The 26,230-nt window shown below is 43.0% G+C and overlaps 2 protein-coding genes across 3 annotated transcripts; one reads left to right on the top strand and one right to left on the bottom strand.

The window, feature by feature from the left end:
• Positions 1 to 11,210: 11,210 nt before the first annotated feature.
• alg2 (ALG2 alpha-1,3/1,6-mannosyltransferase) lies at positions 11,211 to 17,034 on the bottom strand. Of its 2 annotated transcripts, XR_011602379.1 has the most exons (6): positions 16,976 to 17,034; positions 16,232 to 16,403; positions 15,975 to 16,112; positions 15,379 to 15,546; positions 13,728 to 14,837; positions 11,211 to 13,688 (listed from the first exon to the last, which is right to left on the bottom strand). XR_011602379.1 is itself a non-coding variant. In XM_070967342.1 (5 exons), exons 2-5 carry the CDS (start codon positions 16,400 to 16,402, stop codon positions 14,100 to 14,102), a joined length of 1,215 nt encoding a protein of 404 aa, XP_070823443.1. In that variant the 5' UTR covers position 16,403; positions 16,976 to 17,034; the 3' UTR covers positions 11,211 to 14,099. The 2 variants fall into 2 exon arrangements, 1 of the variants encoding a protein (XP_070823443.1); XM_070967342.1 differs by having other exon boundaries at positions 11,211 to 14,837.
• A 349-nt stretch (positions 17,035 to 17,383) lies between these two features.
• On the top strand, positions 17,384 to 21,420 carry sec61b (SEC61 translocon subunit beta). Its single transcript, XM_070966798.1, has 4 exons — positions 17,384 to 17,567; positions 18,111 to 18,208; positions 19,118 to 19,222; positions 20,044 to 21,420. Exons 1-4 carry the CDS (start codon positions 17,565 to 17,567, stop codon positions 20,129 to 20,131), a joined length of 294 nt encoding a protein of 97 aa, XP_070822899.1. The 5' UTR covers positions 17,384 to 17,564; the 3' UTR covers positions 20,132 to 21,420.
• The last annotated feature ends 4,810 nt before the right edge of the window (positions 21,421 to 26,230 follow it).

The raw sequence follows: 26,230 nt of genomic DNA, 5'->3' as shown, positions 1-26,230 counted from the left end.
ACTTCCACAGCAGTTCACACACAGTCCGGCAGAGATTTGGGGAATATACAGTATGTTGCACATGATGCATCTTATCCCCTCATCCAACGATGAGCAAAACAAGGAAATCAGTGAGCTTAAAGAAATAAAATACATTATAGCTGGCTGGAAATTATTTGCAATAACCAAAAGTTAAAAATATCATAAAAATGTATAATACAACCGTGTTTCTAATTTATTTAAATTATACTAAGTTCCTAGTACAGTTTCTTTAATGAAAAACAAAATCTGTCAAATAATGTGTATATTTTCATACAGGTCTGAATCTAGATGCAGATTTAAAACATATACCAGGTTGTGCAGCCTTGTATGCACCCTGATTTATTGTTTGCAGCACTGCAGTGCAGGTGACCTAAAGGTGTACATACAGTGCCGGTGAATTTCTAAATTTGTATGTAATTTGTGGACAGACATGACTGTGTACATAGCATGAATGAATGAATATGCATAGTTTCACTCATGTGGAAAACAGCATTTAGCCTCCTTCTCCTTGTGGAGCTGTAGCTCAGCTGTCTTTTTCAGAGGTTGTACACAGTCCTGCCACTTGATGGTGATATAAAGCCACAGTTTGAACTTCATATTCAGGTCAGTTTAGGGTGTCTCCACTTTGACTACTGTCTACCTTTTTCACTTTTTTACTTTTCAATGTTTTAAACCAGCTAACACCACCACTTTCCAATGTATGTTACCATACTGGCTAATGTAAGAGTTACCCAGAATACTGATTGCTGTGGGTTAAATCTCTCTTCGTCTCATCAACTTTTTTTATTTTACCTTCTCACTGTTAAGATGAAAGAAAATGACATGCAAAGTTTTACCTATATATGTGTAAAGACTTCAGTCACTTCTGTGGGGTTGTGTCTTATGTATAATCTCCACAGTTCAGAAATCTGTAGCATCTCTGATAGATTACTACTGTGCCCCATGTAATGACTCATGAAGGCACATAAGAGTGACAGTGAAATGAATATTTTTGCACTTGATGTGTGTCCAGTCATCATCATTCTCTAATTTCTTCAATACTTTGATATTTCACGAGTCAGTCCATTTGGTCTACACTCACCAAACTGTAAAAGTTTAACACTGCTTGCAAGCTCAACAGAACATCTCAAAGAAATTCAAACTTGCATCACAATCTCAGAAATGATAATGACACCTAAATGTAATACGGAACATTTAGTTAGTCTTGTAACAGATTGGGCTGCATGGTGGCGCAGCAGGTAGTGCTCACAGCAACAAGGTTGCCGGTTCGATTCCCGGGTCGGGCCTTTCTGTGTGAAGTTTGCATGTTCTTCCCGTGCATGCGTGGGTTCTCTCCGGGTACTCTGGCTTCCTCCCACAGACCAAAAACATGCTCATGGTTAATTGGTGACTGTAAAATTGCCCCTAGGTGTGAGTGTGAGTGTGAATGGTTGTGTGTTTGTGCCCTGTGATCGACTGGCGACCGGTCCAGGGTGTACCCCGCCTCTCGCCCATTGACAGCTGGGATAGGCTCCAGCACCCCCCGCAACCCCGAAAGAGATACGCAGTATAGAAAATGGATGGATGGATGGATGGATGGATGTAGCAGATTGTGCAGAGAATACAACCATATTTAATCTATTATCATACACCTTTAAGTAAGTTTAGGAAACAAAATTAATAAGCTATCCCAAATTGTTTACATATATAACATAAGAAGTTGCCTTAATTGTTTAATTTTGTTCAGTATTTGGCTATAAAGTTACCAAAGAGTGGAAAGTCCTGGGAGTTTCAGGCTTTTAGCCGAAGCATCAGGTAAGGCTGAGAAATGTTGCTGTTCATGCCTATATCCTGTAGGTGGTGCTGTTGTGACACAATCTGAAACAAACTAAAATGTCAGTAGACAACAATGACTGTCAGAGAGATGAAAGCCTGACTGACATCCATTAACACACACACGCACACACACAAACACACAGCCTAGCAATGTATTTTTTTTTTAATCCAAAACACATGAGGTCTGAAGAATATCTGCACAAAGTTTGGCAGGGAAAAAAAACAATAATAACACCCACAACAACATAAACATATGGCATGTGATCACTTTTTCACTTTCAGTTTCCATGCATGTTCGCTGCTGCACTGTTTTCAGGTCTGAGGAGAGTCCACTCATGCATGTAAAACACATGTTTTTTGTACCATGCGTGTGAACAGACGTGTGTACATACAAGAGTACGTGACCTTTAACCCCTCCTGTCTTCACACCACCTCTCTCTGCACGCGGACACAAATCAGCCTGATCAATCGCTCCTCTTGTTCTCGATCCGCCCAATTATCCCTCGTTTATCCTCCAATTATTTCCACTTCTACCTCCACCCTCCCCCTCCCTCTCTCTCTCTCTCTCTCTCTCTCTCTCTCTCTCTCTCTCTACCTCTCTCTCTCTCTCTCTCTACCTCTCTCTCTCTCTCTCTCTCTCTCCCTCCTTCCCAATTACCATTCTGTGTAGGGGGCAATGCTTGCTGGGTAATGAGGGACTCTGGGTGTACCAATCTTATCTTAATAGCCTTAAAGGGCCACTCATTAACACAAACACTTACTCTGTCTCAATCACACACACACACACACACACACACACACACACACACACACACACACACACGCACACACACACACACGCACACACACAGCTGTCCCTGTACATCATGCCATACAGAGAGATGGTGTGACAGACAGAATGAGCGAGGGACTTGATGGAAGCAGTAGGAGAGAGAGAATGAGACGAGAGAGGAAGGGGATGGTGGGAGAGAGGAGATGAGAAGAGGGTGAGGCAGACGGATGGGGCGGGTGGGTGGGGGGGTCTGGTAAATGTCAGCGGCGTGTCTCCTGGGCCTGAGAGACGAGTTAGTGACAGGAGAACAATGGCCGCTGGATCCATTCAGAAACACAGCTGCTATGAGTGCACGCCTGGATCTGTCTGCTGCTTAGCCATGAACCGGCACTTGTAAAGGCAGAACTAAACACATACACACACATTAACACACACTAATAGAAAAATGCATGGCTGGTGCACATGCAGCCACCCACACCTGTACGTCCGGACACACAAGGTAAGCCCTGGATGTTACAGGGGGATCAGCAGCAATGTGGATGGCTTAGTCAGGGCTGTCAGTCAATAAGAGCCCCTGCAGACTGGTGACGACTGGCCAATTGAACATACGTCCTGCATACTCATGTCTTCTCTGCCGCTGCTTCTTCTCTTCCCTTTGTCACCACAAAGGATAAAACTGGGGCTGTATTCTTCTTATTAGGAACAATGAATCAATCCTACACACTGAACATTTTGTGTAGTCTGATTATTGCTCAGTGAACTTAGAGCTTGTTGTCCAAAAACGATTAAAAATGCATATATGACATGTCCAGGATGAACATGGGTTCTGTTGTTTATTTCTGAGTAAATCCCAAACATTACCCCAGATTTTTCCTCTCTTTCACAACACCTACCGTTGTTCACAAAGTATTTCAAGAATCCTCAAAGATTTTAATAAAAAATAATGTCTTTATGTTTCATGAAAAACTAGCACAGTGATGATGCTGTATGTCATTTCCAGCTACCTGAATGGGACTCACAGTTAGTTAAGAAGTGGGTTTAAAATCTTCAAGGATTCTTGAAATACCTTCAGAACAGCACTAAATGTTCTTAAACTGCCTTCTGGGTTTCCCAAAAATCACCAGGTATCACCATTTATCTCTCACAAAAACTGTGACTCAGCTGTAATAACAATTCAGCTGGAAGTTATCCCACATGCTCACTGGTGCACCATCTGATTGAGCAGCTTTTATTAAAAAACAACAGTTTCCAGCTGATTCAAGTTACTCATTACTTTCAAAAAGCTGAAATTTTCACTTTGAGACCTGCTTTTAGAGACAGGCTTCTGAACTGCTGATTTTGGTCTTTTAAAGGGATGTTTTGGCGATGAATATAGAATAACTCAAGCCTTATTCTTCAATGCAGGTCTGCCTCCTCCTTTTCTGTATTTCTCCTGTAGTTACAGATGTCTCACCTCTCCTCATTCCTTGTTCTGTTACTATTTGGTGGCTCATGGTTGATACTCGATGTGTAGCAGAACTGGTGAGAAATCATTTTATTCCCTCATGCAGCGGCAGAAACAAACCTTGTAGGTTTTGTCTTATTTTGGCATCTAAACTCAATGATGACACCTCCCACCTCATTCTCCATCGGACAGAGGCTAGATCACTTATCGACTCAACCCCTCTTATAACGCCAGGCTATTACCTCTGTCTCTAACTCTCTCACACACACAAGCAGTCATAAAGCAGGTCTGTGATCTAGCTGCGGGCCTTGCCATCCCCAGGGCTTCATTTAGGAGTTGTCAGAAATCCCTTTACTCACAGAGGACAGTAAGGACTATTGGCATGTACTTCTGTGTGCAGAGCAAATGCACCTCCGCCACACCCCTGCTACCTTCACTCCCATGAAGACAAGCATCTTTACTGCTGTATCCTTATTACACTTATTGAGTGATTCTCTCTAACAGTGGGATATACACAAAAGCATGTCTGTCTTTCTTGTATTTGCACACATGGTTCGGTTTGTGCAGTTTGTCTGTTGGGGTCTCTTGTGTGTACCAAAGGCTGAAAGGTTCCACTGTGCTGATGAAATGTTTACTTTTGAGATATAAGGCGGCACAGATGAGACATCGATCAGCACTCATTAAACACCTCCAACTGTGCTGACACACACAGAGGCACACATTCACATACACACATCCAGCTGACAAACACAGAACAATGTATTTAAGCTCTGAATGTATTTGACTCATACACTGGTGTCCTGCCACGTGAAGCTTGAATTGAAATCTGACTTTAAATGCTTGTTGTCAGTAGACTCACCCATTAAGCTGTGACACTGCGCTCTCTCCATATAGACACGCCGACTGGCCAGGGCCTTAAGCAGTGATTATGGTGTTGGGCAGTGGGAGCTGGGGGCTGCACCGTCATTAGTCTGGTTAATCAGAGCCTTGCTCCAGGTTAAGCTCCGCAGCCTCAAGAGACGGACTGATGAGCTGAGAGCCGTGCCCAGCCTACAGTTCTCGGGTCTGGGCTTCAGCAGCTCCCCTGGCCCCTGCCTGCTCCAGCCAGTAATCTATAACTCTCCCCTGGAGCACAGCGCGGAGGCTCAGCCTCCTGGACAACACTGACACACGATGCATGGTAATGAGACACACACAGAATGACACACTGTCACACACACCTGTTCGCACACACCCACACTTCCCACTGATGCAGCATTAGCAATCATCACGGAGTTTCTATGAGTTTGCTCAGCTCTAGCTTTCAAGAGAAGAGTATTGTGCTCAGTTGCACTCCAAAAACAAGTCCCTCTGTGTGTTGCCAGTTAGCAGTGACCTTGACTTCATGACCAATGTGATTCAACATCTAAATGCTTAACTACACCTATCCATGGAGCACAATAATAACCAGCTCAGCAGAATGAGAGTATAATGAGCACAGGGACTGCTGGGTTTTCAAACAGGAACTACTCGGACGCATACATACTCATACACAAACAAATTCCATTGGGGCTGCGAGGGTCTCAGCTCAGCTGGGACCATCCCGAGAGGTGTATTTGAGCCAAGCCTGCCATTGGCCAGCCTTCTCTTTCCCAGCGTCCCCTGTGAGCTCATTAGCCCCAATCAAAACTACTTCCCTATGTCTACATTAGATGCTCCATCCATCGCCACTCTGCCACACACAAATTACACTCTCCATCAGGATCGGACGGATTGGTGTGTGTGTCAGTGACTGCAGGAGTACATGTGTGTTTAAAGGACAAGTAAGGTCAGAGAGTCCCCCTGAGCCCCCAACATTTCCCAGTGGACTTTGCAGACACTCGCAGAGCAGAAAAAAGTGGGCAGGAGGGGGCGGGAGAGGAGAGGAGCCGGGGTGAAAAGCAGGTAGAAGGAGGTTAAGAAATGTGTTTCTAGGTGATGAAGTAGATGACCAGGTTTCAGTTCAGGGGCCCCTGTATTTCTCTTATGCACTGTGTGACCCAGATGGGCGGCGAGGGGAAAAAACAGGAAGGAGGGGGAGGCAGAGAGAGATAAAGAAAGCGGTTTTTCATTTAAAAAATGAGCGTATGCTGCACACACACAGGAAGGACCCCAGAGAACCGCAGAATGGGATGAGACAACAAAGAGCCCCATCATCAGTTTAGTGAATAGATCTGTCTTTCTATCCCTTTTATCTCCCTCCGCTCTTTTTTTCACCATCGCATCCTCTCTTAATCAGCCTCTCATTGTGCCATTAGCTGAACCTGTAGTCTTAATCAGAGGCTTGGCACAGACATCATTGCTATCCACTGCCCTTCTCACACACCCACACACACACACACGCGCACAAACACTAAATAAACACATTTTAATGCGACACCAATCATGTCATCTACTCAATGAGCCCTTCTCCCCTCCCTCTTGTAGCCCACAATCCAAACATAACACATGGGATGCCCGTCTCTCCCATCCATCAGTCAGCCAACACACTGCTGGCCTAAAAATGTGCGTGTGTGTGTATGTGTGTGTGTGTGGCTTTTTGGTATGAATCCCAAGGGGAGGAGAACGATTTTAACCTGAATCACCTCCTATCCCAAATCTTTGCTGCATGAATACTGTACACACACACAAACACACACACACTTATGCATGTCAGTGAGTGTGTATTGATAATGTCCATTAGCATATTTATGATCATTGCCAGCCTCTTATTGTTTGCACGCTCCATTAATCTTCATCTGCTGCCTGCCGACTGACAGCTCAATCTAACGGGCCATCACTGGGCACTGGGCACACACACACATACACATTAAGATTGCACATAAAGCATACTTGCATCAACAATCGAGGGGCATTGTCTCACACATGCAGACACACACACACATTCAGGCAGACAGCATGATTGACATTCACCCCCGTGAGTGTAATCACCGGAGGTTATCCTCCCCAGCTGTGTGGGGATCGGCTCAGCATCTCCTGCGCAGCACCGTGGAATCGTACCTGTAGGACATTGTGAGTTCCTTCTGGGCCGTAGGTGGGTGATGGTACCCCTTGATCAGGGTGCACCAAGCCAGCCTGTCTCTGTGCACACACCTCACAAATGCACTGCAGTCTACCTCAACCCTCCAGCCTCATCATTAAAGACCCCTTCCTGGTCGCCCTAAGCCATTCCCCATCAGAACCACACCAAACACACCCGTCAGGCTAACGTGTCTTCAGAAACAAACGCTGCTTCTGAGCATAAAAATCAGAAAAATGCACCAGGTAAGTGTGCAGCAAACACCCAGGGTGCTAAGCTCTGTGTGCGAGTGTGCATGTGTGTGTGTTTAATGTGATGACAGCATGTGTTTGTGTAATGTGCACTCAAATGTTAATGTGTTTGTTTAAAGCCAGTCTGACTGACTAACTCACAGCTGATTACTGGGTGAATGAGCGCTGGAAGAGAGCCAAGTTCAATGGGAGGTCTGTTCTCCTGTCGCCCCCCACCCCCCCACCCGCATTACCCTTCTGCTCCAGGAAGAGCAACCAGGGAGCCAGGATATCTGTGTGGCAAATCTGTGTGTTCAGACGTTATGCAGGGCATGAATGTGAGAGAGCAGATGAATGAAAGGAAAAAAGTCTTGACATCATTTCTAAGTTCACCTATAATAATAGTACAGTTCATGTTGAATAGGTCAACATTTGGGGAAATGGCTTATTGGCTTTCTTTTTCAGAGTTAGATGTTAATTCGATGACACTTTAATGCCTGTGCATCAAAGATGGAGCCAGGAGGTGACTAGCTTTTTTCTGACTTGCTTGTTATTATGGTCCGTCTTCACATGATGTCATGTGAGGTCGCTGGTTATCAGAATCAGATCAGAATCAGAAATACTTTATTGATCCCTGAGGGGAAACTGTTTTGTTACAGATGTTCCTTACAAGAATAAAACAGCTGTTAGCTGTGTAAGAAAATGGTGCACACATTTTGATTTCCGATTGGTCGTTTGTTTCTCCAGCAGCTGTAAAACAGATGTCATTGGGCGTAACCCCAGACTTATCTGAACCACGAACGAATGTGGGCAGCAATTCAGAACTCTGCAAGCAGGCTGGATTAGCCTAGCTTAGCTTAAATTCTAGAAGCAGGTGGGAACAGCTAACCTGGCTCTATCTGGCTTTATCTGTCCGTCCAGCCTGTCCTTGCAGCGTCTCATCTGGTTTTCTGGAAACCTTGACAGGACTCCATGATGTCACTGCTCCCAGCTGTTGTTTGCCAATTTATCACTGATGCTTTCAGCTCCAGTGTCCATTCACCCTTTAAAGTTTTGAGTGAGCTACATGACAGGGTAGTTTAGGCTATGAGCTATGAGAGTGTTCAAACATTTCCAGGTTGTGCCTTCAGCTTTTTGCTGGGAAGTGTCAAAAAATATTCACAGACCAGAAATTGTACGTGTGTCACAGTTTAAATGAAATATTAACGGTGAACATCAGAAGGACATCGCTGCTTTGCGGAAACTTGAGCGTATGATGACTAAATCTGACCAATAAGTGGCATATCTGTGTATCAGAGCAGAGCGTGGCATGCTTTCTCAGCATTATCTTGCATCTCTTATTTGACTGCAGCCCATGAATGCTGGTGGACGTTTCCTCATAACTTTACATCTGAAACAAGACTCCTTTCATTTTATGGATAAACCTATACTGAATTAGATGACGTCTGATGTATGAAATCTATGGACTCGTTTAACACACAGGGTAGAGCAAGTCGTAATGCTTCTCTTTCCTGGGCCATAAAGCTATTTTTATAGAGGCTATCTATAATATTCCACTATCACAGATTATAGAAGTTTTATTGTAATCTCCCACAGAGAGAAGAGTTTTATGTAGCTTTAGTAAATCACCCCTTTAGTCTGTGATATCAGCTCCTGAGACTGTGTGAGTATAAGAGTTGCGCAGTGTTAACATTTATGAGGTGTAAGCTAATATATTTGAATAGTTTATAGAAGCAGTAAAGAGTGAAATACATAATTTGCTAACATGTACCATGTAAAACAGCTCTTTAAAGATGAGCTGTGAATACAAATGCAGACTTTCTATTGTTTAAGCATATTCTATCATTCATGGGCAGGAAGGCTCCTTCTTGCTACATTTATCCCGTAAAGCTCCTCCTGTCTGCTGTGCAAAAAATGTTTGGAGCGAGAAGGATGGAGATGGCGATTAAAACATCCTTCATTACATCTAAGGGAAATGTCATTTTTGTATGTTTGTGTTTGACAATTTAGGGTGAAAGAACATTTTAAAAAAGAGATTCACCCTGAATTGTGGCTGACATATAAACACTGAAACTACACACCTCACCCCTCTGTTAACATCAGCTGTACAGTATGACTCCTCTTCCTGAATAAACTCATGCTGTTACACCCTGAGTTATGGTACACGTATGCATGTGTTAACTGCTGGACCTTAGATTTTATATGACTGCTGCACAGTGGACTTTTATGAACAGTCTTAAAATGTTGTATGTATATGTTTTGTTTTTAACCAAGTTAACCAACTCTGTTTGTGTTCACCTGTTGTAACTTTTAATTATTTCTGTATAGATGCCAATATTTTCATCTCCATTTTTATTTTTCCCCACGGGGAATTCTTTATTTTGTATTTAAAGTTTTTATTTATATATTTCTTCTGTAAACTGCATTTGAGGAATTAAACATGGTCGGATAAAATGGACCTGTTTAATTCTGATGGACTTGTTTTTAATAAACTACCATGTGACCTCTTACATTAGATTAATTCAAAGGTGAACTATGTTAAAAGTCATATCATAGCATTTAATTCTTATACATGACCTCCAGTTGGAAGTCCATGGAAAGGAAAGTTTGGAGAGAAATTGTTTTGCTCACATTTTGTTTGAGATGCATTTGGTAAAATGATGCAAGATCCTCACTAACAATAAGACAATTCACTCTGTTTAAATGCCTTAACCCTGCATGACCCACTTCATTACATTCAAATCAAAGTAACACACACCGTATGCTGCACTAAACACTATGCGGTGCTTGCATTATGCTTAAATCTTACATACATTTCTCTGTTTCAGGGCAATGAGTCCATGACCTGGTTAGTGTGTGGAGCTCAGATTGATGTATTAGCACTAACTGTGTTTCTCTCATCATCAGCTTCATTTAGCCCATGATTAACTTCCAATCATAAAGCGTGATTAAAAGTCAGAGTAAAAATATTCCATACATACTTAATATTCCACTAACAAGGGGACCAGCTCCCAAACTGCCAACAAAATAGATATACACCCATAACACGCACACACTCCCACATACATCTCTCCTTTCCTTGCCTGAAAACACACACCTAAACATTTCGCGGCTATCTCCCCCACACCTCGGTGCTGGCTAGGTGGAATTAGAAAACCAACCCTGCGGTCTCATTAATTAATTAAACACCATGTGCCAGTGGCACCTGGGTACCGGTTATCACTGCCACTCAGACACACCGTGATCTCAATAACCACCCCACCACAGGGCACTGAGAGAGGGGAGGCGGGGGTGGGAGGGAGAGAGGGGACATCGATTCTTCTTTCACAACTTTGAGGTACAGACAGTTCCTGTAAGGAGCGAGGAAAACGGCAAAAGATAGAAAAGAGACTTCAGACGCCATCTTCCCGTGTGGACAGTAAAGTGGGACACACACTCAAAGGGGCCTGAGAGTGTTTACGTTCATGTGCCTTTCCCTCCCTTACAGGCTCCACGGGGCCGTTTTTATCATCTTGCCTAGTGGGGCCCCTAAATCACTGCAGCAACGCCCTCCTCATCATCTACACTTACTACCTCTGCATGTGAAAACACTGCAGTAGCACACACACACACACACACACACACACACACACACACACACACACACACACACACACATTTGTACAAGTTCCCCTTCTTTAATAAATGTATTCTTAAAGAAATGTAAATGTGGATTTTATAAGGTTACGAAGGAAACACCACATTTAGCACATTTGCTCTATTTTTTGAACTGTGAAGCTCATTTAAAACAACTCTCATTAACGTTAACCCCACATATATCATCTTAAAATATGTTTTATTCACAACTTTGTTTGTTGATTGTTTATACTTTTATCATGTTTTATGGCCACAAGGTTTGTTGTTGTGTATTTATACGGATCCCTTCAAGTATCTCATCTTTTGTCTTTATTTATGTGAAATATTATCAACAAATTATGTATTATTGAATGCCAAGCCAGTGACAGGTCAAACAACCCACAAAAAATGTCAGTCATAAATATACAGACCTGGGATTTCTCAACCTATACAGATCCTGAATTTGTAATGAAAAAATAAATACATACAACTTTTTAAAAAATCTATTTGCACACATCATAAATATGAGGATCACTGACACAAATTGACTGAGGTCTATCACTGATATTCAAAATGCTCGACCTTAGTACCTATTTCAAATTAAACCAAGGCCACCGGCACTAATTGGACCTATAGGGACAAATCATTTTCAGTGAAAAACAAGCGGTTCCGCTGCTGGTTTGTTTGCATTTCAGCTTTTGAAAATGACTCTCAACAAATATCTGAATCAATGTGAGAAGTGGGGATTGAAAACTTAACACAGGTGAGCCAAACATTTGAAACAAACAGACAAACATCAGAATCATTTCTTTTTAAGTGATTGTCTCACAGTGCCTGTCTGAACCTGATTTGATATATTAGATTAATATGGTAATATGGTGCCTAGAATCCTGAAACGCAGTTACAGTAAAAGCTATCTGTGACTAATGAAGGCATTTCAAATGGTTACAGCATGTTAATAATTGGAAATCCCACTTAAGTCCATCTGCAGAGCTCAGCTCAAAGCATCAGTGAACCTTTTGGGAAACCAGAACAGCATTTTTTCCCAAATGACAAACTGACAGGTGAGAACTATTTAATATAACCAGAAATTGTTAGCTTGCAGCAGCACAGCCCTGTCACGGTATGTGCATGTTCATGTTTGTTTTCCAGCTGAGGAGGTGCTATTAACAGGTACGTTCCAGAGTAAAATGTATTTTCTTATCATCAAGAATTCAACACCATTAATTAAAAAGATGCTTCTATATTGAGTTTAGTTATTATGAGATGCAGCTCATCTTTGTTTGGTGAATACTGCTTCACTCTGTCACTTCCCTCCCACAGGTTGCTCTCCAACACATATTATATACATTTCCCATAATAAATATAATTGCATCTCATTTGAAGTCAATGAAGCATATTTTGTGCTGCTGTAACTCTACTCTTTATTTTCTTTAGATTGATCACAGTGTGGACAGCAGAGACTGGAGACTCATTGAGTTTGCACACCCATGGTCAGGATTGTCTCTCTGGGGTGTTTATGATGGAGAAAGCCATGTTTTCCATTTTTGAGCGGGAGGCAAGAAGTCAAAATGTGACTGTGATCCGAGGAAGACCAGAAATCGCGCACAGCGCATTACGGAGATCAAAGTGCCTCCAGGAGCCTCGATCAGGGTCAACAAGGAGCACAGCCTGGTTGCATCTCCACAGGAGTCGATGAGGAACCGCTGTGAAGCACCAGGAGGTCAAATAAAACCTGACCAACTTCAACCGTGAGCACTACGCCACGTTTGTTCAATACGGCCACGCTGAGTCCAACCAGGCAGGTTCAACAACTCCTGATTGAAAGTGTGACTGTTCGGTGTGGTAAATCTTTGATCAATAGCCAATCGTCCTGTAATTTCATGTTCTAATTGCGTATTTACAATTTTTTTTTAGATTCCCTTCAACAAAAAATCTCAAGCACTTAAGGATACAACTCAAACTCTGCAAATGATAATGTAACAGACAGAGACAAACTTCAAATCTTCTGTGGTGCTGCTTGAGCACATCTGTCACACCGACGGTGTTAATGAGCAAAAACAAAACTCCTTTCCTGCTACATAGTTTGAGAATGCTTCATTTAACAACTTAAGGCACAATCAAATCTGTTCGATGAAAAGAAAAAAAGGATGGTGCAGCAGTGAAAGCATATCTGTGCCTCCATAGTCACCCACAAAATCCTTAGCAAACTGTATTAAAGGCCAAAAAACTTACCGACAAAGCAAACCTCATAAGAGTCAGGAAACTATGTGTCTCTTGTTTATTAAGACTTCAGGAATGTCAATAAGAGCATTTCTATACAGTAGGAGGGCTGAGGAGGCCAGTGCGCAGACACAATGACCTTCTGCTATTCTCCTCGTTGATAATGACCCAGACAAAGACACACTGCCCATCAGCCAGACCTCTAATAAAGCCAAACACTCTCTATCATCTGCTAATAACCTCCACACAGCAGCAAGAGTCATGGACAGGCCAGCATCGTCTGAATGCAAGGAGGGGAACAAAGCTCTGGGCGGACGGGAAGTATGGGAAAGCATTCTGTTTATTGATCTGGGCCTGTGCACTGCCTGATGGCACATGGCGGTAACTACATTCTTCCTCCTCATCCCACAAACACACAAAGACAAAGAGTACTGTAGAAAAGCAAGAAAAAAAAACTCCACAGTGCAAAACATTTCACTCTAACAATCAATCCTGTTGGTACGCTCGTTTGCTAGACTCTTGGTTGCTTCCCTGCTACACATGCAATATCACTCACAAACACACACACACACACACACACACACACACACACACACACACACACACACACACACACACACACAGTTGCAGGGGTGGTATTTTTCCAGAGACAGGGTAGGTAAACTCGTTACTCTTTTCTTAATTGGTATAGAGATTCCGTCCTTTTTTTCCCTCTCAGCAACCCCTCCAGGGGAATGCTGATTGATTGTCCTCTAAGTTCTCATAATAACCCCCCACCCACCCACCCCCACCTTGCCACACATATACACATACATTCTCTGTTACAAGACATCCACTTCAACTCTCCACAGAGCTCAGTTGTCCACAGACAATTCACAGTTCAGCAGGGGATCGTTTTTCTGCTGTTTCACTCTGTCTCCTGCTTCTCCTCCAGCTTTGTCATCACTGGCTCAGCCTGACAATGTACCCGTACAGCTGGTATGAGAAGGCCTGAAGAGAGAATTTATCTCGCACCCTCCTCCTCCCAGCTTGTCCCATGTCCCTGCGGAGCTGTGGCTCCCTCACAAGCCTCTCCATGGCCTTAGAGAAGGCCTCTGCCGTGGGCTCACACAGGAAGCCCGTCTCCCCGTCTGCCACGCTCTCCAGGGGGCCCCCAGAATTCACCGCGATAACAGGGCAGCAGCAGTACATGGCCTCTACAGGAACTATCCCAAAATGCTCTCTGCTCGGGGTGTACAGCACAGCTGTACTGCCCTGCAGCAGCGCCACCTTCAGCGAATCAGAGGGGGAGCGCAAGAAGGTAACACAGTCCTCCAAGTGGAGCTGCTCTGCCAACTCTTTCAGTTCAGAATAATGTTGAACGTTCTCAGTGACTCGGTCATCGTAGCCCCCCGCCACCACTAGGTGAATGCTTGCTCTCTGGCCTGGAGAAAGGCTGCTCCTCAGGGCCTCCAGAGCCTCCAGAGCCAGTCGCAGGTTCTTCTTTCTCTCGTATCGGTTCAGAGAGAGAAACAGGCAGGAGGTTCCCTCGGGGAGCAGCCCTTCCAGGCCTTGTGCCTCAGACGGCTGGTCAAAGGTACGAGTGTTGAGGGAGGGATAGAGGACATCTGTCTGGACTCCCCTTAGACCAAGAAAGGTCTCCCTGAAGATGCCAGCGGTGAACTGGCTGTTTACCAGAATCTATGAGGAAATACAGAGAGATTAGTTCATAAGAATCTCACATATATTACAGCCATTTAAATTCCCTATGAGTGGGATGACAGCCCGCAGACTTTGATTATCCTGAAGTCTAGACTAAAATCGAAATGTCATTTCCTTTCTATCAGAGCCCTGAGTCTTTACAACAGCTTGCCAGTGGAGATCATGCCATACCACATTTTAAATAATCACTGTGCTTCATTCAAGTTGTTAAAAATAACATACTTTGTATTTTGATTTATTCTATTGCACTATAGTTTTGGTAGTTATCATAAGCCGAACTCAGTCGGGAAGAAAACGAAGCCACTTCACCCCTCTAACACCTGTTAAAGGGACAGTTCACCCCAAAATCAAAAGTACATTTTATTTTCCTCTCATCTGTAGTGCTATTTATCTATCTTTTTTATACCCACTGTGCTTTATAAGTGAGGAAGAAATAAAATAGTAACAGTGACAAAACACTGTCCTGAAATCTGACCATCACAACCTGTAGAATGGCATAACCTTCAGCCCTCAACCGTACCATATCAGCCATGCCAGTGGTTCGTTCCTCCAGCCAGTCAATGGGAGCGCGGTAAAGTTTCTTCAGGACCGACTTCCTCTGGGTCAGTAGCTGGTCTGGGAAGTGACAGTAAAACAAAACCTTCTTCCTGTGACGGGACAGTCGCAGCACCGGAATACACGCTGACACCTAGAGAGGAACGAAAAGGTTGTGAGCAAAAATCTGCATAAAAAAAAAGTTCCTCCTTCCTGGCTATTCAAATATGGCAGCACAATCCAATAAACAATTAAAACATTAAAAAGTAAAGAATGTTTGTGGAATTTATTTTTGTTTCCTGTGAGAAAACTTTCTATAAAAGATAATGAGACAGACGTGTCTTTGTATTATTTAAGAATGATGAAAAAGAGGTTTGCAGAGCAATCAGGTTACAGTGCTAACCAAGTTTCAGCTGAAAGGACAGAGCTCATACACCAGAGTTTGACACACAAAGACACAGGTCACTGTTATCAAAGGACGCTATTTTCTGAGCAACGGACACAGTTATGAGACGGCTCAGAAGAACTTAAATGAGTGGCAACCAGAAATACGTCGGTTGGTCCCTGTATGACAAAACTCACTTGATCACAGAAGATGACGTCGTACTCCACCCCGCTGAAGAAGATCAGGTAGAGGGCCACATAGATCATCCTCAGGTAGGCACACAGCGCATGCAGGTAACCAAACACACTGGTGGGGAGCCAGTCACCCACACACACCTGTTAGAAGAATGACAGAAACAATTAAATCACAGGTGTGTGTCAATAAAAACAATCACAGATTCTGCATTACACTGTTCTTTTTACAATATTATGTAGTAAGGTGTATGTTAACATACCACAGGCAGGTCTGGGTCCAGGGTCTCAGAGAAGCAGTGTGTTGGGTCATAATGGGCTGTCCAGATCTGAACGCTGCATCCTTGATTCTTCAGTGCGACAGCAGCATCAACCACCAGTCGTTCGGCTCCACCAATGCCAAGGTCTGGATGGAGGAACACCACCCGGGCCATCCTGCACACAAGAATTAATACAGTCCAAACTGATTCTGGAATATGTATCCATAAAAGACTGTGCTGGTTTGCAGACAGAGTTCAGGTAAATACAAGTACATCACTATATTAAACAGATAAACTGATGAGCACACACTAGCTTAACATGTATTATAGTGGATACCTTAAACTGAGATACATAAAAAAACTAAAAATTGAACAAGGTAAACCGGAGATTTATTTAACCTCTCTCTGACCACAGAAAGAGAAATTTCTCAGAGCTGCATTGAAGTAGTTTCCCCATTGAAGCACTTCATGTCATGGCTGTCTAACAGAAAATGTAACCTACTGCAAACCTCCCTGACTGTCACAGTGTCTAGAAGTAGCCTGTCAGGAAAAACCTATTGGTGGAACTGAAGAAGTCAAATTGACAGCAAGAGCAAGAGACCTACTTTGGAGATAGAAAAGACAAGTGTGTTTAGCTTGCTAACTTGCCTGTAACTACAGGCATTATGCCCCTCTTAGAGAACTAACTTCGTATGAAAAACAAAACAAAATCTCAGCATAATTTAATTAAAATGCAGTTATGTTTACCTGGATCGCCTGACAACCTTATCCGATTCTGGAAACCTGTAATTATCCTCGTCTGGATGACCGTAGAAGCAAGAAGAACTCACGAAACTCTACCGCTTGGGCGCCATGTTGGCTCTAACCAGCCATAGTATCAGTCCCGTCACGCTTCGTGTTGGAACCACAATGGCGCCTGTTTCCTCGATGCAACGGACGCGCTTCCTGTGAGACACGTCTCCCTCAGAGTCAGGGAGGGCTAAATATTTGCCTTTCAATTAAGCTACAAGTTCACGGTTAATTTCAACAAACGGAAAATGCGGCGGTGGCTTTAAGTATATGTTCTTATTGCGGTAGTGCAAAAAGAACCTCCTAAAATTGTATTTTATTAATTGTTTTTGTGGAGGAGGCGGTTAGCCGGTCAGGCTTCTGCTCGGTCTCCTGCGCTGGTCTTGTGTTTTGCAGTCGTGTCCTTTTTAGACAAGCGTCAGCTTTGTGAGACCTCTTCTGAAGTTTTGACCAATTCACACACAGATTGCCTGCTGTTCATTAGACGTGGACATCAGTTTGAAGAGAGGCTCAGGGTTTCAGCTCGCATCGGGACAAATACAGCAACATGGTAAGACTCTCAGCTCCATCTGAAGCGGTCCTATGGATGCTAATCAGCTCTTTTACATTCATTTGACGTGAGAGTGGAGCTAACGTTTCGCTATCTGTTAGCTAGCTTGCTAACGTCAGCTCATCATTTGTGGACGTGGCTGGTTTTCAACAATTCATACAGTCCCAAAATACATATTTTGAACGGACCCAGAACTGATTTAATCAATCATATATGCCACTGAACATATTAGGTATAGACTCTGCACGTTACCACCAGAAGTTGAAAGAAATGAACTGTGTACCAAAAGTCAAGGCCTTTGCCATCAGTCTCTCACATAACGGTAAACCCACTGTAACGTTTCAGATCAGATTCGAATGAAAATAAAATGTTCAATGTTAAATCTATTTGTCTGCGCGTTGTAGGTTAGTTCTAGCTCTAAGTGTGCTTTGTGTGTGCGAGTTAATCAGTGAGTGAGTGACTGAGATTTGACAGGCTGATAGAATCAGAGTATAACGGAGCTGAAATCTGTTTATATGTGTTAATGCTAATGTCTTCTCTCAGCCTGGACCAGCAGCAAGTGCAACCAATGTGGGGGCATCTAGCCGTTCCCCCAGCAAGACAGTGGCTCCCCGTGCAGCAGGCTCCACAGTCAGACAGAGGTACACCCACAAAACACACAAAAATTTACCGCTACACTTTTTCCAGCACAGATTGGTAAGCTTCACAAAAGTGCCTACAGAAGAGCGACAAATGACGTGAATAAAAGGGTGAATTGTTTGAGTATGAAAATGATGTAAATTATTGGCTGCGGTCATCAGATTTCAACCCAGTTGAACCACCATAGGAAAATCTGGTCCAACTTGCTGGCAAGCAACAATCATTGAGTACCAGTACAAGTTCGTCGTCGAGTTCAGAGACTTTGAAGTTGCTGTGGTGATTCGTGGTCCTGATTGCAAACCAAGACCCCCCCCCCCCCTTTTTTTAAGACACTTTATGTTTGTTTTTTTCCATTAAGTCGTCACAGTACAGTATCAGTATGTTGGCCACTTTTTGTGAAAAAGTAGCTACTGAAGACCAAATTATGTTATGCATTATTGATAAGTTATGCAGTTCTCTCAACTTGCATACAGTCTCCATAATTATGTACCCCCAGCATGGCCCCCGTCTGCTCATGTCATCGTACTATAAAGAGTGATTGATGATTTTCAGATAGCTTTTTCCTGTATTTTTTTATTTGCCCTCCATAGATTAGAGCATGAGATCGATGTTGTGCTGTGGGCTTAATCAGTGTGTAATCAGAGGCTCCCTGTTACCTCTCTCATTATTACCCATTACTATCACCCTCTTCATTACCTCATTAACCTCCATTTAATCTCAACACGAGTGAAGCAGCCATGAATCACTCCACTCTTTCATCAACAGCTACTGTATTTAGTTACATTTTGAATACAGGTATGAAGGCAAATGATTTCATTTTAACACTTTCCTCGATAAAGAGATATGTGGACTTACTCTAACACTTGGCAGTGTTGAAATATTCTTAACTTGTGTGTGTGCGCGTTCCACAGGAAAGCTACCAGCAGCGGTACACGCAGCGGTGGCAGGACCACGGGATCGGCAGGCACTGGTGGCATGTGGCGCTTCTACACAGAAGACTCACCAGGCCTCAAAGTGTAAGTGCAGCTTATAAAGGCAGTTACACCGCCCCATATACACAAACTCCACAGCGCAGGAACATAAACATTCGCAAACAAATTTAACCTTTAACATTTTTAACTTTCACCTACTCACAAACACAAATTCACTCCCAGGATTTCTGACACTCATGCTATCATTAGTGTTATTTATGTTCATCAGGTAGAGTAGGCGGAGTGTTTAATGGCAGGAAATTGGACAGACGGGCCTCTCTGGTAAAACAAATCCTCTCTCACACACACACGCAATTATGTGTGTCAGGAAAGTGCATGTTTAGAAAAGTCTCAATTTCCCAAACTTGTATTCTGCTGCATCCTCACCCCTAATATTAGAGACGATGTCCTGTCTCCTGGCCATAGCTGGCCGTGGTTGATCGATGGTGCTGTGGTGGTTATTGAGTGCGTCTCTCCAGCAGTCGAAGGAGGGCAGACTCGCCATACAGTGTTGTATATTGAGTGTGTGTTTGTTCCTGCGTTAGACGCCGGCCTCAAAGCTTCATTAAAGGATCCACTCTGAAAGGTCAACTCAATTACAGCCTCCTGACAGGGGGAGGAGGGGGCCGCTGAAGAGATGGTTGGCATGGCAATGCTGCTACTTAGCGATGCACCCCCTCCACCCCACCCCCCACTCAGTCCCTCCTTCAGCAATGAGAGCCCCTCCTTGTTTCCGAAACTCATCAATAAAATCAGCCGCTGCACTAAGACTCTCGCTCTGGTTGGGGTTACAGCAAATCATGGGATTTTGTGTGTGTGTATGTGTGTGTGTGTGTGTGTTAATCGGTTTGTCTTTGTTGTGACAGCGGCCCGGTGCCCGTGCTGGTGATGAGTCTGCTCTTCATTGCGTCAGTCTTCATGCTGCACATCTGGGGGAAATACACCCGCTCTTAAACCCCACCTGATGACCTCTGACCCTGCGCTTCGGCTTCTTAACACACTGCCCCTGGACCAAACAACAAATGAACAACAACCTTCTTCCCCAAGTTCCCTTCTCCACTGTCACTACAACACACACAGACACATAAACTGGATTTTTATGCAGTCGTTTCAGTACATGATCCTCATCTGGACTGACGTTGGTATCCACCTTGTTGCTTTAGCTCAGCCTTTGTCTTTAAGATCTGACGGGTCGAGCAGGAGGACACCATGCTAGCCCAGCTCAGATGCGATGCCTGTGTATGTGGCCCACCCTACAAGCAGCAGCGGCAGCATGTTCCCACAACTGCTGCATGAAGGTTGAGTGCTCAAGGACATGGTTGTTTTCAGGCCTAGCAAACATTTCTTCTTGTAGCCTGAAATGCTTTTTTTTTTTTTTTGGCTTTTTTTGTTAACAGCATTTGTACAAATGTAATTGTAATATTGTACAATAAAAACGCAAAATCAACATGTGTGTCAAAATTAATCTTTATTTTGTTTTCTGAAATAATAATCCTGTTTTGTGTTTGAGATATTTCAAGATGAACGAGCCTGTTTGTTTAATGACAAAAGATGTTTATCAACCATATTTTCAGATATGAGATAGAGTTCTCACATGGCACCTTCAGTAAACCACCGCCAGACTACAGTAGAAACTTTGGGTTTGTACAAAAACATGCCTTTTAGAAACAAGCATATTAGAAAGGAGAACCACAGAAATGTCAATTATGAGTATTAGGTTTCAGTGTGATTGACAGTTCATGCTAGGTTTAAACAAATTCCAGATACTTAAAACTTAATTGAGCTTCTTATCGTGTCATCTTATTGCTCCACATGTAACAGGATTACAGAGGTCACGCATAAACTGTATAGCATCTAAATGAGCAGAAAAGCCCAGACGTGTCTGTACGTATGTGTACCAGCCGCTTTCAACTGAAGCTTGACTGCATCAAAGTGTTAACTTTTCAGTATGCATACCGCTATAGAGGTTCAAAGGCATCAGCCTGCAACATCGGCTGCCTCAGGCTTTGTTATCACCACCTGTACAGAGGCTTTTTTCTGCTGCTCTCAGTAATTGCAGACAGACAGAATTAGTTTTTGAAAAGTAGAAAGTGAAGTCTCCATAGTGGAAGCTGATTATGGAAAGCACATACCTGCATGTGTCTAATGCACAATAATAGTTTATGTTTAAATCATTGCCTAAAAAACACCAAATCAAAAGTTCTCTCAGTGTTATACTTCAAAACAAATTTCAAGGTCAAATTAAAAAAAAAAAAAAACAATTTGTGCAGATGTTATTCTAAAGGCATTAAAGGAATATGGTGTGCGTGTATGCGCAGGTCTCCTGTAAAATCACCGTAAGACCCTTAAATGTGCTTTATCTGAATTTTTCCCAGGTGTTATTTTGTGTTTTCCTGAGGGGGGCGCTGCAGCCTTTTTCTGGATATCAACTCAAGCCTGTCCTTGCTGAGGGAGGGCCATGGACACATGCTCCATGTGGTGATTTTTTTTTTTTTTTTTTTTTTTTACCTTGTCAAATCATTCTAATTCTGTGTAGTGTAACATGTTTGCAAAACCACACTCAGCCACCACAACATAATCATTTGGTCTGTTCACAAGCACACTTTTAATGTTGACTCCTTTTCACTGATCTGAGCGGAATAAAAGTCAGTGATGAGAAACAGCTTCAGATTTGATTCGTCCACATTAAGTTAAACAGTGTGGAACCTTCAGAAGCTTTTATGACACCATGTTCACAGTAATGGCCGCCGCTGTGAGCTGCTGGCTGGGTGTTTTGTCATTGTAGAAGTAGTTCTGGCCCAAACTGCATCATCAGGTTATCTGTGTTGAATATGAAATCACCAGCTGGCATGTCTTGTGCTCGTGTGTGTGTGTGTGTATGTGTGTGCGTGAGCTTGTACCTTGTGTTAAACGTAGCATTCAGATCCTGTTCATTAATTCATTCTGTTGCTATGGCTCTGCTTTCCCACAGGCTTCCAGTGTTCGTGGCAAACTCAGGCACTCCTGCCACATCACTCTCTCCCTCTGGTCCCTGACACACAAACACACACACACACACACACACACACACACACACTGAGATACACTCACAAACTCCACGGCCCAATTCATGGTGGCACAACACGGCAGTGAGCCAGAATAATTCAATATAACAATTAAATATGAAGGAGCCGTGGCGAAGCTGTCCCTCAGTGTTCAGGCCTGCGCAGCATGTGGAGCGCTGTGACCCTCCACACTGCTGCAACCTGTAGTTCCAAACTCCTCTTGACACCATCGATATAAGTCAACTCAGGCTTTCATCAAAGGGTAGAAAAGAGGTAGAGTTTTTTTATTTCCTTAATGCTCTGACCACAGTATTCAATCTTTGTGCTTTGGACAGACAGAAACATCAATAATGCTCTACGTAAGTATAATAATGTAAGTATAATATATTACCGCTATATATAAAATATCTCCTATTTTGATTTGACACACCTGCCTTAGTTAGTAGAGATGTTAGTCAAATGACAGCTGAATTTTTATCCTAAAGGAGGCCAAAAAATGGATAATCATTAAGTCAGACTTAGTGTGCAACTTTCTTATTCTTTCTTTGATGCACCTCAATAAAACAGGCGTGCCTTTCTCCTAATTCTACAGCAATCACTCAGTAAACATTATTAATATGGGGAGATGTAGAGGAAGGGTGGCTTTCATTCATAGTTATGCTCACAAAATGACATTAAAGGGTCCACGGCATTAAGTGAAAATTATTAGATTAAATAAGACGCATGAAGAGAACAGGGGGACGATTCTACACCCGGTCTACGTTGTAACAGTTCTAAAAACACTGCTTGTCTTTCTTTAAACCGGAATTTACAACTGAGTGATTTATCCCCCTCTGCAGATGAGATTATCAGATAAAAGGTGTCTCGATGCAAATTCATTTCCACTACATCAAGAGAGATTTCATCAACATGCGTGTTAAGTTACCAGTCAAAGGAAGAATTTATGTCTCCGTGCTACATAAATCATCCTGAACGTCCGCATGTGAGACGCCGTTTGTCTCGTGGAAAGAGAGAGAGGAGTGAGAGATGGGAGGAGAGAGAGAGAAAAGCTTTCTTTACAGCACTTCCTCTCTGTGTCTTTTTCACCAGAAAACCATATCCTGCTAAGAAACCGCACGCTTTTACAAGGGATGGTCCCTTACATCGAGAGAGGTGTGCATGCACATGTGCACACACACACACACACACACACACACACACACACACACACACACACACACACACACACACACACACTTGAGGAGACTTGCAAATAGGTCACATGTATTTTCTGTTCTACAAAAAACACGGTACTCTGTGGTTTAGCACAGAGGAAAGAAGAAACTGTTGAAGTCAGTCTCTCTCTCTCTCTCTCTCTCTCTCTCTCTCTCTCTCTCTCTCTCTCTCTCTCTCTCTCTCTCTCTCTCTCTCTCTCACTCATCCATCACACTCATGTTTGTGCCTGGAGACGTTCCGCCCTGCAGGTAAACACATGGGTGCAGCAGAGGGCTTGAAACTCTTCTGTACAGAATATTCCTTCTTCAGAGGAGTGCCAGCGCTCACTCATGCACACACACATGTTGAGTATGTGTGTGTGTTTCTGAACAGATCACACGGTTGGTAAAGCGTGGAATGAATGGACAGGCGGGTGGAATCGATCCACGCTCACTGACCATGTGAATCCTGGGGGATGTCCCAAAAACTGAGGGCTGGTTAAGGGGATGTAGGGACACCTGTGGCAGGATACGCACTGTGAAATGTTCTGAAAGGTGCACACAGGCCCATCAGCAAAGCAATTTCAATTACAGAGATCTGTACTATTGTAGTGTGTGAAGAGTTTGCTGTGGTGGAATATATGTTTAGTTCCTTTACAAGCAGTTTAAAGTAAGGAAAGTACATAGCATGAAAACTGTACCCACAGCAGCAAAATGAGCTGTCTTACTTTTTCCAGGGAGTTGTCCCTGTCAAAGTGTTGTATTACTGATGATGTGAGGGAGGTATTTAAAAAAATGTGGTGGTCCATGTGATGCTAACTGACCATTTTATATACTCCTGGGAAGATGAATAAATAGGGGGGTGCGTCATATTGTCTGAACTCACTGTCTGTTTTGCTTTGTAATTAACTGTAAGGTAACTATAGCCATCAGATAAATAAAGTATGTATGTTGTATTTTTTGCTTTTATCATATTTTAAAAATTACAATGTTCCATTAAAGAGCTACTCTAAAGTAAGATAAAGACTTTTACATAATGGATTTCCCTAACAATTAATAATTCTTCTCCCTTTTATTGCAAAATGGCTCTATTTATTATTTCTTTTACTGTGAACTTTTACTAATATTCTTGACTACGTTGTGTACTTGTTTGCTCTTATATGCTATTTATGTCCACTGTCTTTTGGCTACCTCGCTCTGGAAAGGTGCCATTTGCTTTAAACGACTCTATATTACTATTACTATTCTCCCCTTGTGGATGATGTGTGTAGAATATTATACATCATAAGACCAGTGCTTAGTCAACAGCATAGCCGCCCATTGGTGCAACACTCTGTTAATGGCCAGAGATCAGTAGCACAGGCTGGTCTGCTGAGAGGTGAGAGCTTGTTCACTGTAAAATAATCTGACTCCATATTCTGCCACCCAGACCACATGGCTGCTGTCATATAAAGGTATGTAGGTCAGGAGGGTCATAGGGAGCTGGGACAGTGTGTGTGTGTGTGTGTGTGTGTGTGTGTGTGTGTGTGTGTGTGTGTGTGTGTGTGTGTGTGTGTGTGTGTGTGTGTGCGTGTCTGCCAGCTGGAGGCTCCCTGATCTTTCTGAACTTGGAGCCTCCTTCAAAGAGAAATAAGAGAGTCAGAGTTGGAGCCAAAGCTGAGTCTGCTCTGTCATCTCTCTCATTCTAATCCTCTGTGTGACACTCACTCACTCACCTTGTGCTTCACGCGTCACAGATGAACAGTGTGAAGCCCCTTCCCTCTGCAGAGAGGTGTAACTGTTATAGGAAATAGACCATAGTCCATTGTACATTCCAGCAGAGACACTGTCCCACGTGTCTCATGTCTTGTAAGTTTAAGTTAACAGTAATCTATTTACAATATTTAAATTTTCAGATATGATGTTTTCAGATTGCTCCATTGATGGATATATTGTTATGTCATTATCAATTCTTAGATCAAGTATTTATAGGTGGCAGGTCTGCACTGGCCATTTCCTGTATCATTCATGACAAAATACTCAAATGACACCCATTCAAACAGATTGCGTAGTTTTAGATACTAACCAGTAAATGAATAAGCAGTGCAGTATCTTCCATTTTTCTTCCAAACAAAAACTAGCTGCTCCACTCCAAACAACAAAAAAGAAAAAAGACTGGCAACCATGACTTCCTCCTCACGTTAAAGCAGCTATCAGCGATAGTGATCTTTATTAGAATTATATAAGGACAATGGGAAACGTGGTGAAACAGTGAAACTGGTCCCTAGAATTTTCACCTGAATCTGCAGTTCCCCTCAACCTCACAGAGCTTGATAGTGAGTTTAAACTCACCATTTAGCTGTCTAGCCCACAACTTTACTGTGTTGGTTCACCGTCGCCTCTCTCACAGCGTCGTTTTCAGCAGCAGCAGGCCGAGACTGTCAGCGACTAGTTGGTGAACACAGTGGCACATTAAGCAGTTAAACAGCCAGATATTTTCCCCAGGAGATGGTAGAGACCAAAACAGAGCTAAAAGAAGAGTGACACAAACACAAATAATGAATGCTACTGTGGCTCTGTGTTTGCTGGATGTGTAAGCTCACAACTTCGCTGCATCAACTCAGAAGGTGATGATGTCAGTGCTGTGTTCACAACTTCTTCTCTGAAGTCTGTCGCTGCAGGTTTAATTTAAAATTCCTTCAACAACTGTGGTTGGCAACCTAATGTCATACAGCTGCCAAGTGTGTGTGTTCTCACTCACTCACCCCGACGTTGTCAGTCACCATGTTCACATTTTTTACATGTTTTCTGAGGTTGTTTACACAATGCTGGCACTC

This window comes from Chaetodon trifascialis, chromosome 7, assembly GCF_039877785.1.
Source record: "Chaetodon trifascialis isolate fChaTrf1 chromosome 7, fChaTrf1.hap1, whole genome shotgun sequence".
Taxonomy (NCBI): Eukaryota; Metazoa; Chordata; class Actinopteri; order Chaetodontiformes; family Chaetodontidae; genus Chaetodon; species Chaetodon trifascialis.
This window is presented reverse-complemented; position numbering and strand designations above follow the sequence as displayed.